Below are 14,752 nucleotides of genomic sequence, written 5' to 3'. Positions count from 1 at the left end.
TAGCAAAACAAATCTTCCACCATCCTCCACGAAGAAATTCCTTCAAGGTACTCATTCCATTCTGACAGCCTCACTCATGAACAATAGGAAATATAAGCCTAACTCCCTTACCATAACTGCATGGAATGCAAATGGATTGAACAACAAAATCCTTGAACTACAAGAGTTCACTCACAGATACACTCCTGATATAATTCTAGTAAATGAAACACATCTTAGGCCAGCTAATAACCCTAAATTACGGAACTACGCAATGTACAAAACAGACAGACTCACTTCCAGTGGAGGAGGCACAGCCATATCCATTAAAAACTACATAAGCCATAGTGTACTGACCAATCCACAAACCAAGAACCTAGAGATAACAGGCGTTGAAGTTCATACAAACAATACTAGCAATATCAAACTCTGTGCAGTATATAACCCACCCAGCATTCCATTACTGGTTTCTGACTTGGACTCCATTCTCGTCTCCATAGACTCCATCATCATGGTTGGAGATTTCAATGCCAAGCATACAGCTTGGTATGGCTCCACAATCAATGACAAAGGCCGCACCCTAAACCATTACTCAACGCAAAATGCTATTGTTATAGCCGGACCCACAGAGCCCACTCATCACAATTCAAATGGAAGCTCAGACTTACAGGACATCGCAATTCTCAGAAACATCGGATACCAATACCAACTGGAAACGCTAAACGAATTATAATCTGATCACAACCCCATTCTGCTCAAGCTCGGTACACAAGAATAATTCTCTCCTCCACACGCCTTTATATCATGGGAAAAGCTCTCCAAAACTCTCTCAGACCACTTCAGTCACACAAACCACAGTTTTTCATTCCAGTGGTCGGATCCCTGAGGAAATTATGGACCTCATTAGACTGAAAATCAGAGCCAGAAAGAGGTACCATAACACAAAAGTCCCACAAGATAAAACAACTCTGAATAATTTAAACAGACAAGTCCGGGAAGCTCTACAAAAAATCGAAATCAAGATTGGAAAACTAGAGACTAAACTGAACAATCTGAACCCAGAGGATGACTTCATCTGGAAATTCTTGAGAACCCTCCGAACTAAAAGGCAACTCATACCCCCAATTCAGATCAAGAAAGGAGCAGCTCACACTGTCCAAGAAAAAGCAGAAGCTTTGGTTGACAATTTGGAAACTCAATAACCACTCTTACGAGAATTTAAACATCAATCTAATCTACAAGATTCACCTCAGAGTCAGACAGATCATAATAGAACAAAATGAGAAGGCACAACCTATCACATCCACCTCTCCAGCAGAGTTATAAATATTATAACCCACTTGAATAACAACAAGGCTCCAGGTCCAGACGGAATCACAAACAGAACAATCAAACTACTCCCCAGAAAAGCCATTCTGCACGTAGTCAATATTATCAATGCTATCCTCAGATTCAAATATTTTCCCTTAGCATGGAAAACGGCTGACATCACCCCAATCAAAATGATTGGAAAAAACCCTCAACTCCCCAAAAGTTACAGACCTATCAGCATATTGTCCAGCCTAGGTAAGGTTGCAGAAAAAGTCATACTTACAAGGCATCAATCAGCAACAGATAAACGAAGTATTATTCCTAATGAACAGTTCGGATTCAGGAAAAACCATAGCACCACACATCAGATACACCGACTGGTTGAATTTATCACCACAGGTTTCAACTGGAACCTCCACACTGCTGCTGTCTTTATAGACGCTGCGAAGGCTTTTGACAAGATGTGGCATCAGGATCTTCTCAACAAACGTATCAAATTTAACATGCCAACTAATCTAATAAAAATCATTGAAATGAAGCTAATTTATCTTCTCATAGTTTGTTTCTGTGGGCCTTCAGTGTATCTCTCACTGCACTAATCAACCAGTTGAGTTTTATCCTGGGGAGCCCTGATATTAAAGTATCCTTTTCTTGCCTTATTTCTCTTCCTGATCAAGCTCATAATATCTTCTGGAAGTCTTTTAGGCTCAGAAGTAGGCGTATGTGAGGTGATAGATGATAAGGCTGCATTGATTTGTTGAGTAAATTTATTGACTGCAGAATCAATTTCTTCTTTAGAGTTAATATGAGGAACAGGACCAAAGTAGTTTGGGAGCACACTGGATAGTTTTTCCCAAGATATGAAGGTGTGAGGCGGGGGGAACAGTCCCTTCTGATTGCCTAATTGCAGCAGAATTGGGTTGTGGTCAGAGGTTAATTCGTCAAGTGAATCCAATTTGTACTGCAATTTGATATTTTGGAGGACAGCTATATCTAGGACGTCGGAGGAGACAATTGGACTGACATGGGTTGGTATAGAAGGACTAGCCACAGCTATGCAATTGGAACTTGAGTAGTTAAACAGTATTCGGCCATTTTTATTGGTAGATTTACTGTTCCAGGCAGGATGTTTTGCATTGACGTCTCCAGCGATGATGACCGGTCCTTTTACTCCAAGGATGGCATCCAGATCTGAGGTAAACAATGTTTTTGATGGACGGTTGTAAGCAGCAAAAATTTTTAGGTTTCCAATTGAGTTTGTGAGGATATTAATGCCTGTGATTTCGAGGTTGATGGTTGTAGGGTTGGTTATTGAATGATGGTTGATAGAGTTTTTGATAAGGGTGGCTGTACCTTCACCTCTATAGTCAAGTCTGTCGTTTCTGTAAATCTGATTTTTAGGTTGTCAGCAGGCCTCAGGTGAGTTTCATTGATTAGAAATATGCCTGGATTATATCTATTATTAATTCCTGGATTTCCAACACTGTTGTTGATACCGTTGGCGTTCCAAGCGATTATCCTAAGCGACTCTGGGGAGATTTATTTCCTATGCATCAGAGAGTGCAGATAATATGGAATGGGTTTGCTGTAAGAATCTTTTTGTAACACTCAGTGATGGATTTGAGTTGATGAAATCCTGCAGCATATTTTCAAGAGAAGAGGTGATAATAGCTGATAGATTTGAATGTGGATTAGCTAGGTTATGGGTTTGTATTATCTGTTTGGAGCGGGCCACATCAGTATATGTTCTCGCTTAATGTTGAAGATTCATTTTCTTAAGGGGCTCAGTTAATGGGGGGAGAGCACCTTTTTTTATTAGATTTATTGGATTATTGGATTGAATATTGGAGGACTGAGGAGCCTGAACTTCAGGAACTCTCGCACTAGATGACGAGGTAGATTGATTATTTGGATCGTTCCATCTGTTTTAGCGGTGATGTGTACACCCTGTATAATTAGCAGGGTGCGGAGCGCCACAATTAACGCACTTAGCCCCTGTGGATTTTGGCTTGGTGCAGGTGTTTGTGAGGTGATTCTCACCATATTTTAGGCATCTGTACTGAATTTTGCATAGCTTCTGGGCATGGCCAAATTTTTGGCATCTGTGGAACTGCCAAGAAGATGCTCTCTTTCTGAATGGTTCTGGGGTGATTTTAAGTCCACAGATTGATTTTAGATTGTATATGTCTTTGTAAATATTATGAATCTCTACTAAGACTAGAGGCATAGGTGTCTTATTTGATCTGAACATTATATGACCTTTATGGGAGAGAGATCCTGTAAGTTGAGGTCAGTAGCTATTTCATCCGTGTCAATATCCTCGGAGACTCCTCGTAGGACCACTTTCAGATTTTTTTCTCGCATAGAGGGAAAAACAAAGTTACATATTATAATCTAGTTTTACCCGTCGTCAAAAGATGGAAGCATATATCACAGTTTTTTTTTTTTTTTTTTTAAATTATTTCGTTGTCATGTTACAAATGTTTTTCATGGCGAAAATCGTTTTTGGAGTATATAGAGATACAGACACATGTTAAATATAATTTTCTAGTTGGTCAATAAGTGACACTAGTCTTTTTTTTTTTTAATTTTAAATACCCATATGAATTTTTCTCCTGCAATTCATGTATTTCTGTACTACCAAAATATATTATCACAGCAACTATAAGTCACCTCTCCAGGTCAGTCGGTATCGACGATTCCCTTTTGTTGGGAAAGACCAGGGTTAAAATTGCGTTTAGGACACAAGAACCTTTATCGGTGTTTTTCAACTGAAGGTGAGTTAGCCAGACTCATACGAGGCGGGTTTTTCCTTTCTGCAGAGCAGACAAACTATCCATACGCATGAATAGACATAATAGACTAGCTTCAGAGCTTTAGTTGCTTCAGCCATAACTCCCAATAGCCAATGGCTAGCAATAGTAACTAACAGTTATTCAAATTGAGTAGGCAATGTGCAGCCTTCGGGGTTCAGTTCAGTTCAGATGACTAATGCACGTGTTTTCGTAGATGGTTGTGAATACACATCGACATGTTTACAATATTCAGTGAGTGAGTTGTATGTGAGTGCAATGAATACGTTGTATTCATCGCACTCATACAACTCACTCACTGCATATTATAAATATGGTTTACAATACGGTTTACATGGTTTACACACTCATACAATGGAATATGTCATATCATCATAATTTTTTATGTTAATCTCGCTATGAAAGTTTGTAAATTTCTCTCGCATTTAGTACGGTCGGTGGCCTAACAGTTAGGTAATTCAGAAACCTTTCAATAAGAGACCAAACATGGAAGTTTTCTTCATCCACTCCATGCCTTCAATAAGCAGAATTGTTATATCGCACCAAGCGATGAAATTCATGCACGATCTCAGAACTTTTGCAGACATTCCCGGCGCACAATTAAATCTCTAAGTAGTTAGTTGAAGTGCAAAGATACTCTCCGATATTTTTTTGATGACAAGTATTTCATCACAACCATGGCTTATTCAATATGCAGTTGATTGTTTGATGTCATCCATCCCTTTAGGAGGGGAAGAGAGTCCCCTAATGAAGGCTTTACGACGAATTTAATGCGGTCGGTTCGTCACTCCTTGTTGCATCCCTTAGGGATGAGGAAGGAGTGACAATTCATGACTGTAATCTCCGCATGTGTGTTCACGGAACCTGTTGGCCTGTTCTGGGGGCGAAAAGCACGAGTTTTTCTGGCGAGAAAACCCCGTACTCCATATGAGACCAGCTAACTCACCTTTCGTCGAAAGAGACCAGATAAAGATTCCTCACGCACTGAGTTATCGACCCGAGTCTTTCCGACCAAAGGGCTTCGTCTGTAACGACTGAGCTACGGAAGCTCTAATGTGCAATTGCTAACTAATATTTTTATTTGAATTCAGTAAGGAATATTGCATTAAATTATTTTAGAGTTAAAAATTTTAATATTTGAAAAAGAATTTAAAAGTTAAAGAAACATAAAAGATTTTTGATGTACAAAGTATAAGAAAACAACACTCTGCTTATCAAAAGGAAGTCGCTTCCTTATTCTGTTATTTGTACGTAAATTTGATTTCTTTCTTTCTTTCTCTCTCCAAGTGCGATGATATGACACACACACGCACGCGCGCGCGCGCGCACGCACACACACACACACACACACACACACACACACACACACACACACACACACACACACACACACACACACACACACACACACTAATATATAACAACGAAAAGAAATTCAAGAACTTCCACACTGTGGGCCCATCGTACACTTTTTTTTTAAATTAGAAATCATAATTTCTAATTAAAAGTTTTTTTAAAATTAGAAATCATTTAATTTATCATTGCTTACAACAACTTGAAATCTAAACAACAACGCTTAGATTTTTTTAAAATCAATTTTCAGCATATTTTTAAATGAAATACAAAAACTAGTATTGTTTCTCCAAATGCAGAAAAAGAAAAGAATGAACGAAATTCAATCTTTTATTGTGGCATTCAGTGCATAGCGTAGTGTGTCAGTTTAATGAAAATTCTTGAAGTTCTTAAAGATGGAGGGAAGGAGTGGGGAAGGAGGAGGAAAAAGCATCTGAGCGTAAAATAATGCTCCTGCTCTCCACTGTTGCAGCAGTGCATATCGTGTATCCCTTATTAGTGTTAGTGTTCTCTCTGCTTAAAGAAATCGATTAAAACAAAAACTCTCAAAGCGGAAATTGTTATGAATGCAGCTGGTCAAGACTTCCTACGGGAACGAGACTTTCAGAGGAAAAAAAAGAAAGCACTGCATTTATAGAGGATAGGGCTAATAACCGAAGTAACTATTATTATTATTGTTATTATTATTTTGTGTGTGAGCAGTGCTCTAGTTCATCGCTGGCGTGTATCTGTATGACTAAAATTCAATTTTGTTTTTCCTTATTGATGATAAATGTGTTGTGTTTCTATATAATATGAAAAAGTATACCGAATGTTGTTAATAAAAAAAAAGTTCTGCATAATGCAATTGAAAATGAAATTTTAAACTCACTCCCTAGAACACAGTCTTCCGTAGTCTCAATATCTTGTTTCCATATTTTGAAAATCTCTAGTAAAGAGTGTGTACTGTGTATGAGATATATTCTCAGCAGACGCATACACATTTCAGCTTTCATCTGAATAGGAAGTTTCAAATACTGTACATATTGTACGACAATTTCATCGCAATTCACTTACTGTTTACGAAAACTATTATGGACTCATCAATGACTCATCTCACAAATAAGATTAGGATTTGAATGTTGACAAAAGAAATCCAAAATTCAACTCAGAATACACATTATAAACGGAAGCAGATGAAAAACTTTTACCAAGCGCTGTTAAATGCAAGATTTGAGCGAATATCTAATACAATATTCGTATTTGGCACAATGCCACAGAAAGTTAAACCCCATATTTGATTGATGCAGTGATACTTCGGCTAACGAAGATAATTCGTTCTGGAATCACATTCGTTAGCCGAAACGTGATTTCCCGTAGGTTTCTATAGAAAATCGTTTAATTCGTTCTGGATGCTGCCTACTATTTAAAGATAAGTTTTATAAAATAGTAAAAAGCACACTATAAAAGGGCAAAAACTCACCAAAGGCCGAGATGAACAGCTACCCAATTAGATGAAGGAGAATGGAAAGTAGAATGAAAAACTGACGATATTTACATTATTATATACACTTTATTAAACTGAAAATATGTACACAACGTTTTTACTATTCTTCTTCGAAATTTTCAAAGTTTATTCAAGGTAAGTCTCCTCTTCTTCAGTAGCTGGCCTCTGTCTCTTTGCTAAAGGGGAAGTCAAAAATCTGTCCAAAGTTGATTGACTTTCTCTCTCTCTTTTTTTTTAGAATGTTTTTAAAGTGGATAGATCTTTTTTTTTTTTTTTTTTTTTTAATATGGCCCTCGGATTACCTAAGGTTGGACTGCCTTGATCTAAATAATGACATATCATGTATATCTTTATTTTCAAACTAGAAAGGGTATTTGACTTCTGAATCATTCTTTCAGAACCAACGCAAACTATTTTTTTTTTCTCAATTTTTAATGATTTGCCATCATTTTGTCTATTTTTTTTTAATCTGTTAATTAATTTTATTTTAGGAATGTTCTCTGTCACTGAAAGCTGGTAAATACTGGTAAGTCTGTTTAAATATCTTTGAACTTTATTCGTTAGTGCTAATGTTTCTTCAGCGACAGGTTTCGAGTTAGTATCAAAAGGTCACAATTGTTGCTGTTCTGAACTAGGAATAGATTGAAATTTTTCTCACACATAATAATATGTATAGTAGTCTTTCCAGCTTATTTCGTGTACATATTTCTGTACACGCATTACACACGCTGTCTGTTTTAAATAATTTAGAATTTGTAAGACTTGGGACATAAATTTGAAAATCAAAACCTTTATTGACCGTCGAGATAGGGAAAATAAAATAAAATAAACAATATAAATAATTATTTTCTAAATGTTGTCAGTAAGTCCTTTTTCTTCCAGAAATAGTGAAAGTTTCATTACTGTAACAATTATAGTTTTATTAATATAGCAAATAAAATACGTATTTTTAAACTGTCTACTAAATGTTCAATTACAGTAGAGAAAGAAGTGAAATAGAATGGCTGATTCTTTGCTTATACAATGTAGAAAATGGGTAAAAACTGTGAGAGATTTCAAAAAAATAAAATAAAAATTAATTAATTTTTTTTCCCTTTTAAATATGAATTCAAACAATTTTATAAACAAATGTACTTTTCATATAGTAAGAATTAACTAATCGCTAACCCTACTCTAGAATCCAAGCATGGAAATTGTTTCTCTAGTCATTTCATGTCTCTAATAAGCTATTTAAATTAATTGTTTTATTATTTAGTAAACCAATTTCTTAGGTAAGATGTTCGCCCTTCCGCTGAATCCCCCCCCCCCTGCCTTCCACACATACAACACACTGATTCGGTCGTTTGTTCAGACTTCTACTATGAATTTTGCTATATTAATTGCTTTTATGGTAATATAAACAGGGAATGTTGTTAAACTTTACTACACTGGTATTATGATCGCGAAGAAAATTTGGATAAAAAACAAACTAGAAGACAATGACCACTACGTAGACTGTGGCAGATATTTTAAACATTTCTTTCATTTTCTGTACTACAAGCTTCTTGAACAGTGTTGTAGTCGTCTAGTCGATTAATCATATACGATTATTATTGATGAAGGGTCGTTTATTAAGTCCTCAATTGTTGCGAATGTTCTAAAAATGTTCAATTTGCAGAAGATAAAAAGAGTGAAGATGTTATAGTTTATGTGATGAGAAACGTTAAGGAAGTCTGCTTATCATTCCTTTAACATACGAACTAAAATCAGTTTGAAAAGATTATTATTTTATTTTTAATACGATTTTTTAGTACAACCACCGTGGTAAAATGAAAAATAATAAAAATAATAAATAAAAAATACATGGGTTGATTACAACTTGTGCATGATAAAATTGAGAGAAGTCTCTCTTAATGGAATTTCTAAATGTTTCTATTTATTTCAAAATAAAAGTTTGTAATAATAGAATGACTGATTTACTCCAAAATTCTTACTTTCTTTACAGAACCGTCCATGAAGAAAATTCCTCCCTGGAAGCCTTTGCCTATCTCCACTGGGAAGAACTGGGATTTCGTTCAATCAAAATTTCTTCAGTCTGAGTTTTCTTGAATTTTTGCATCTTAATAGTTTTGGTAGCATGTGTTGTACACATTAAAATGCTAAATTTGTATCTTGGTGTTCAAGGACTTAAAAATAAAAATACTCTGAAGATTGGTCAAGTTCAGTGGGCATAACAACTGATGTTTATTTTATCAAAATATCTTGTTTATTATTTATTTATTTTGGAAAATGGATTACCATACATAAGTTATAAATTTGCAAATGTATCAATTATTACAGCAATTATTCTGCAGCTGATCTTTCTTCGTTTTTTAGATATTCACCTAAAAAGTATATTCCTTCATGTCATGTTGTTGCCATATGGGAGTGTCCAGGATATCAGTATTGACATTTGGATCCCAGATGAGGTATTATTTAGAAGTTAGAACCTCATAGCCGAGGGCGAGGACAGGCTACCATCAATCCCCAGTGTTCTATGTTTATAGATATGTGTGGTCATAAGCCGGTTTTAGCTGTTAATGGGGATAAAAATTCCGAATTTCCGGAAAGAGTGAGAGGGAGAGAAGCCTCCACATGAAACCTACTAACCTACCTTTAGTTGTAAAGATCTGATAAATGTTTATCGCTTTTCATTTCATAGCACGTGGTGAAATTCCATTCAGTTCAATAGCCTTATTCACATCAAGGTAACTAAAACAATCCTAGACTTCTACTTCATTCACCTTCAAGGAACTAGGTTGAAGTATTGATTCCTCAACTTCCTGTTTCCTTAGAATAGTATCATTACCATCAGTATGAAAAACCTGAACAAAATGATCACTGAATAACTCCACAATAACTTCATCCTTGGTCACTTTTGCGCCATTTCTATGCAGCAGAGTTATCTTCCCGTAATCATCCTTTCTCCTGTTGGCTGCATAACAGAAAAACTCCCTGGAATTTTTCTTAGTCTGTTTATCTAGTCTCCTCTCATAATCTAATTTCGCTTTTTGTTATACTTGTCACTCTTCTTGTCTACACCTTATTGATTTCATTTAACTGTTCACATCTTCCAAGTTTATATTTTTTCCATAATCTTCTCTTCTTCTGCAATTCCTACTTAATTTTCCTATTCATCCATTTAACATCTATTTTGTTAATTCGTTTTGATTTAGGCACACAGTCTGTTATTGCCATCATCAAATACTTCTTAACTATGATGCATATCAAGTTCATTTTCCGATAGAAGTCCTTCAAGTTGTTTATCTTCCCTCCACTTTTTTCCTCCCCTGTCTGTCCATCTCTACCGAATTCATCCTTTTCATTCCAGTTCCCAAATATCTCTTATCCAAATCCGGAAGCTCACACTGTGTTGTCTGCAGTGAGCTCCAGAGCACCCCCAAACCTCTTTGAAATCTCGGTTCCGCTCTTCACTCATCCCAGAATCATTCTCACTTTCATGCACATTTTGCCTTAAGTTTTCATGTATCATCTCTTCAATAAGTTTACATTTCTCATATATATATATATATACAAATCTTTCTTAATCTCATCCTACAAGATTTTTAAAAGCCTGAGTCATACATCAAACAAACATAACATTTAACATTATTTTTGAACAACATATACTTAAGTACTGGTGGACAGAAAAGAAAGAGATGTGCTTGTTTTAATAAATTATGTATTATATTATAGATATTAAAATCTGCAATATAATAAGCAGGTTAACTAACAGTATTTTGTTAACAAGCAATGTATCTACATCATGGCAAGTAAAGTCTCGCTAGAAAATGTAGGTTACGGAAATATAGAATTGCTTGCGTACAAAGTTCTTCCACAACTGTTTATGTGAGAATGGTAGAAGTCTGTGATATTCTTAGAATCCGAAGAAAGAACTGGAATCTGATAATCTGGGAAAATAATCCCACCACGAAAGCATATATTTTACAATAAAACTGTCTCTAAAATTACAACACAGATACACACGCACACACCAAATTGCTAGGAGTATATCGAAATTGGAAACCTTTTTCATAAGTAAAATCACACCTCATTCTAAACTCACTATGAGTGAAGCAAAAAGAGATCAGCAAAATGGCCGCTATCGTAAATGCCGTCTCATATTCTACCATAAAGGACCTTTCGTCCTCTGTAGTCATATTTCGTCCATTATGATGATACGACGAGTGAGATTTTCATCCCACTATGAACAACTTTATTGGTTGCTTTATTAGGCTCTTGATGACGTCACACATAAACATGGTGTATACAGTCCATTATTCGGATTAGTAATAAATTGTTTATTGCCAATTATACTTTGTGTTCGGGTTTTGTTTATTATCATTCGTGATTTGTAGACGAGTTTTCAATCATAGCAATTATTTGGGCCTTTATTTTAAAGGGTTTTGTCAGCAAAAAAGTTGTCAGGAAATGTTCATGGGTTTCGTGTGTGTGTGGGGGGGAGGAAGGTATAGTGCCAGCATGATAGCTAGTGACGAACATTATTTGATCGATGTCAGGTTATTTCCAGATTTTCAGGGCAGACGAGAGTACCCGATTTAGCTGACAACTACAACAACAAAGTACAATTTCTGTCAAATGAGAAACATTGGTTGAGTAAACGTGGCATTTCTTCTTTACAAAAATTAACTTATTTACAGTGTTGTTTATTCAGCTGCAAGAGTCATTTGTCGAATATTTAATTAACTTTGATAAAAATCCATATTTTCTTACCAAGTTAAAAACACAGATAGGTGCCATTGAAAATCAGGATTTTGAACATACAGAATTAACATCGTAATTGTTGAAGCCTGGTCTCAGGCTTCTGAAACAAAAAATCTGACACATTACAGTCGAACATCGTTTAACGTCACGCTCGCTTTATATCTTAGATGCGTTCGTTCTTCGTTACCTACTCCATTAACTGTCACGCATCCCTTATGTAAGGGTTTCCTCAAACTTTTTCTACGGCGGAACACTTCATAAATCCTGAAATTTTCACGGAACACCTTGGTTATTTATAATGTATTAATTAATAATTAATCGATAATTTATCTGATTTTTTAGTAATTAATAATTGATAATTATTAATTATTAATTAGTTAAACATCAATTAAACCATCATTAAATTAATTTGTGCTGATTTTCATTGACATATCCTATTCTGATTACCAAAAATTTATATTATAAGTATACTTACGAGTGAATGGAGACTTTTTCCTCCGGTGTGCTGGTAGTTTTCCCCTCCTTTTGTACATCCTGGAGATCTTTGTAGGCTTGAGGTGGATGACTCACTATCTGTTCCGTCACAAACACCTTCAATAAGAGATTTCTTAATACCAAAATTAAACAAAGTCCCTTGTCTCTTATTCATATTAGAATTTAAATCTGTATTCCTATTACTTTTTAAAAAAATCACGGCACTCCAGTTTCAGAACAAGCACTTACACACTGCAATACGAACTTGCGAAGAAAGTATTCAGTATTAATAGATTTGAAAACCGGATACAGACTACCTTGATCTTCAATTTCAGTGGAAAAAATTTCTTTATACTTCCTTGCTGATTGGTCACTGACATTTGCAACACGGATGTTATTTCGTTCAGTTTTGAGAACATGCCGCCAATTGTCGTAATCGGCTTACAGGCAACTTTTATGATCGGTCATCAACGAGGGTACTCTCTTTCCTGATTGTTGAAGATTTCGATGTGTGAAAATTAACGGTAATTCATGAATATTTCCATGTTTAAAAATATGCCGCTTGGTCACTGACATTTGCTACACAGATGTCATTTCCTTCAGTTTTGAGAACAGAGGATACGCCGCTCATTGTTATAATCAGCTTGCAAGCAATTTTTATGACAGTTCATAAACAGTGATATTCCCTTTCCCAAATGTTGAACGGTTTCGATGTGTGAAAATTAACTATGCACAGATGTTATTAGGCGTTCTGGGTCTGAGCTTTTCGACATATTCACGAATATCATTCTCCTCAGATTATTTCTACTATAAAATATTTATTCATGAAAAATGCTTAGAAAACTAAAATGACAAATTCCAGAACTTCTCGCGGAACACCTATTCACCTTCCACGGAACACTAGTGTTCCGCGGAACACAGTTTGAGAAACCCTACCTTACGTGATGCTCCCTTGAGGCCTGCAGGAACACTGCTGTCAGTCAGTTATTCTCTAGGCAATTTGTCGATTGGTTGTGTATAGTGACCTCTGACTTAATTTTTATATTTTGCATTTTTATACTACATAAATAAAACATTTTCTGGAATGTTGGAAAGGAGTTAAGGAGATCGCAGCTTTCCATCCTAACATAGAACAGACGGAATTAAACATCTGCTCCTTCGAATACAGCACTGTGGCCTATTTAAAAAAAACCCTACACAGTTTCTTCAAACCTCTGTCAAGAAATTCGCCTTCAATCTCAACAGAAGAAACCATCGTCACCCCACAGATTCCTCCTGCAAAAAATGACACTTGCAGGAGACTCTTCTTCCCAACACTAATTCTTCTCCTCCTCAACTCACCTCTCTATCAACTGAAGCTCAGCATGTACGAGACCAAGATAAACAAAGCTTTTGCATTCTTATTATTTGTTTATTATCCAATTTGTATGTGTAATACATGTTAATTGATATGCATAAAACATTAGTTAGGAAGTTTAAAACATTTCCAAAGCCTTAAATTAATAGCTTTGGGGCAATAAATATTTACTTCTGGATCTCTGAAACGGATTATCTAAAACTCCATTGAATATGGAATTCCTTCAACGTCACCAAATTGAATTATGGAAATAATGCACTGAAAATAATAAGTATTTAATTAGAATACTTTTATGCTAGTGGTAATGTGCATGGCGCTACTTTGGCAGACGAAAGACCTCATAGGGTCACTGTAGTCAAAACTCAAGTCATTTTTGTATGCTGTTTTACGAATTTTGCACAGTTTTATAGGCAAACCTAGCAACTTTGAAAAATCGACCGTGGGACACATATTAATCGGAACTATAATATACTCCTTAGAGTTAGGATTCGTGTATATATATATATATATATATATATATTATTCAAAATAAAAACACCTTTCAGCAACTTGCATAGGTAAAGTTGATAAAGCTCTGTATTACTAAAACCTTGGTATTTAGGGTCTAGCTACTCACTGAGGAGACCTCAAAAAAGGTTGAAACCGGTCTGGGTAGTGACCCCACCCATAATGTATTGCAGTATACTTAGGAGATGTGCTTTACATTATGTAAAATACTAAGAATAGTGATCAGAGCTTTATCCACCTTCACAATGAGTTGCCGTGGTGTTGCACCACCTTTAGACTTGAACTACGTTTCAGGCGCAAACTTAACTGTTTGCTTACTTGGGATTAGGAGCAAAATAACCAAGTTTATAAAATTACTTGGTAACCCTAATATATATAGCTTAAATTAATACCAGTTTTGCAAACCTGTCTTTTCTAATTCAGTTTAAGTGATCATCCTACCTGAGATCAGCTCTGCTCACATGATTCTCGAGCACCTACTAAATTATTATTGAGTAACTTTCTATAGGATATCTCGTTTTCATGAACATTCTTTACCTTCCCGTGTCCTTCTTTTGCCTTTCAGACAACTTCATACCTGTTTCATTAGCTGAATTAATCAACATTTTCTTCAGATTTTGTTGCAAATTCTCTAAGGTTTTGATCTTGTTTTCAAAATCTTTCACTGTTTTCACCATAATGTTTGTATATTTGAGCCTGCAGTTCAATCTTGCCTAGTTGGCAGAATGG

General features: G+C 35.6%; 1 protein-coding gene across 1 annotated transcript in view; it reads left to right on the top strand.

Moving 5' to 3' along the window:
* The window catches only part of LOC150098120 (uncharacterized), a 34,826-nt gene extending 25,681 nt beyond the window's left edge, over positions 1-9,145 (top strand). Inside the window, exons 5-6 of the mRNA XM_090406133.1 lie at positions 7,434-7,468; positions 8,927-9,145. Coding sequence (XP_090262259.1) covers positions 7,434-7,468; position 8,927 — 36 coding nt within the window. The 3' untranslated portion in view covers positions 8,928-9,145. The remainder of the gene's footprint in view (positions 1-7,433; positions 7,469-8,926) is intronic.
* The last annotated feature ends 5,607 nt before the right edge of the window (positions 9,146-14,752 follow it).

Source organism: Typopeltis vanoorti, chromosome 16, assembly GCF_054136105.1.
Source record: "Typopeltis vanoorti isolate ZY-2024b chromosome 16, IOZ_Tvanoo_1.0, whole genome shotgun sequence".
NCBI classification, from domain to species: domain Eukaryota; kingdom Metazoa; phylum Arthropoda; class Arachnida; order Uropygi; family Thelyphonidae; genus Typopeltis; species Typopeltis vanoorti.
The sequence above is the reverse complement of the archived record's forward strand: the minus strand, read 5'-3'. Positions and strand labels throughout refer to the sequence as shown.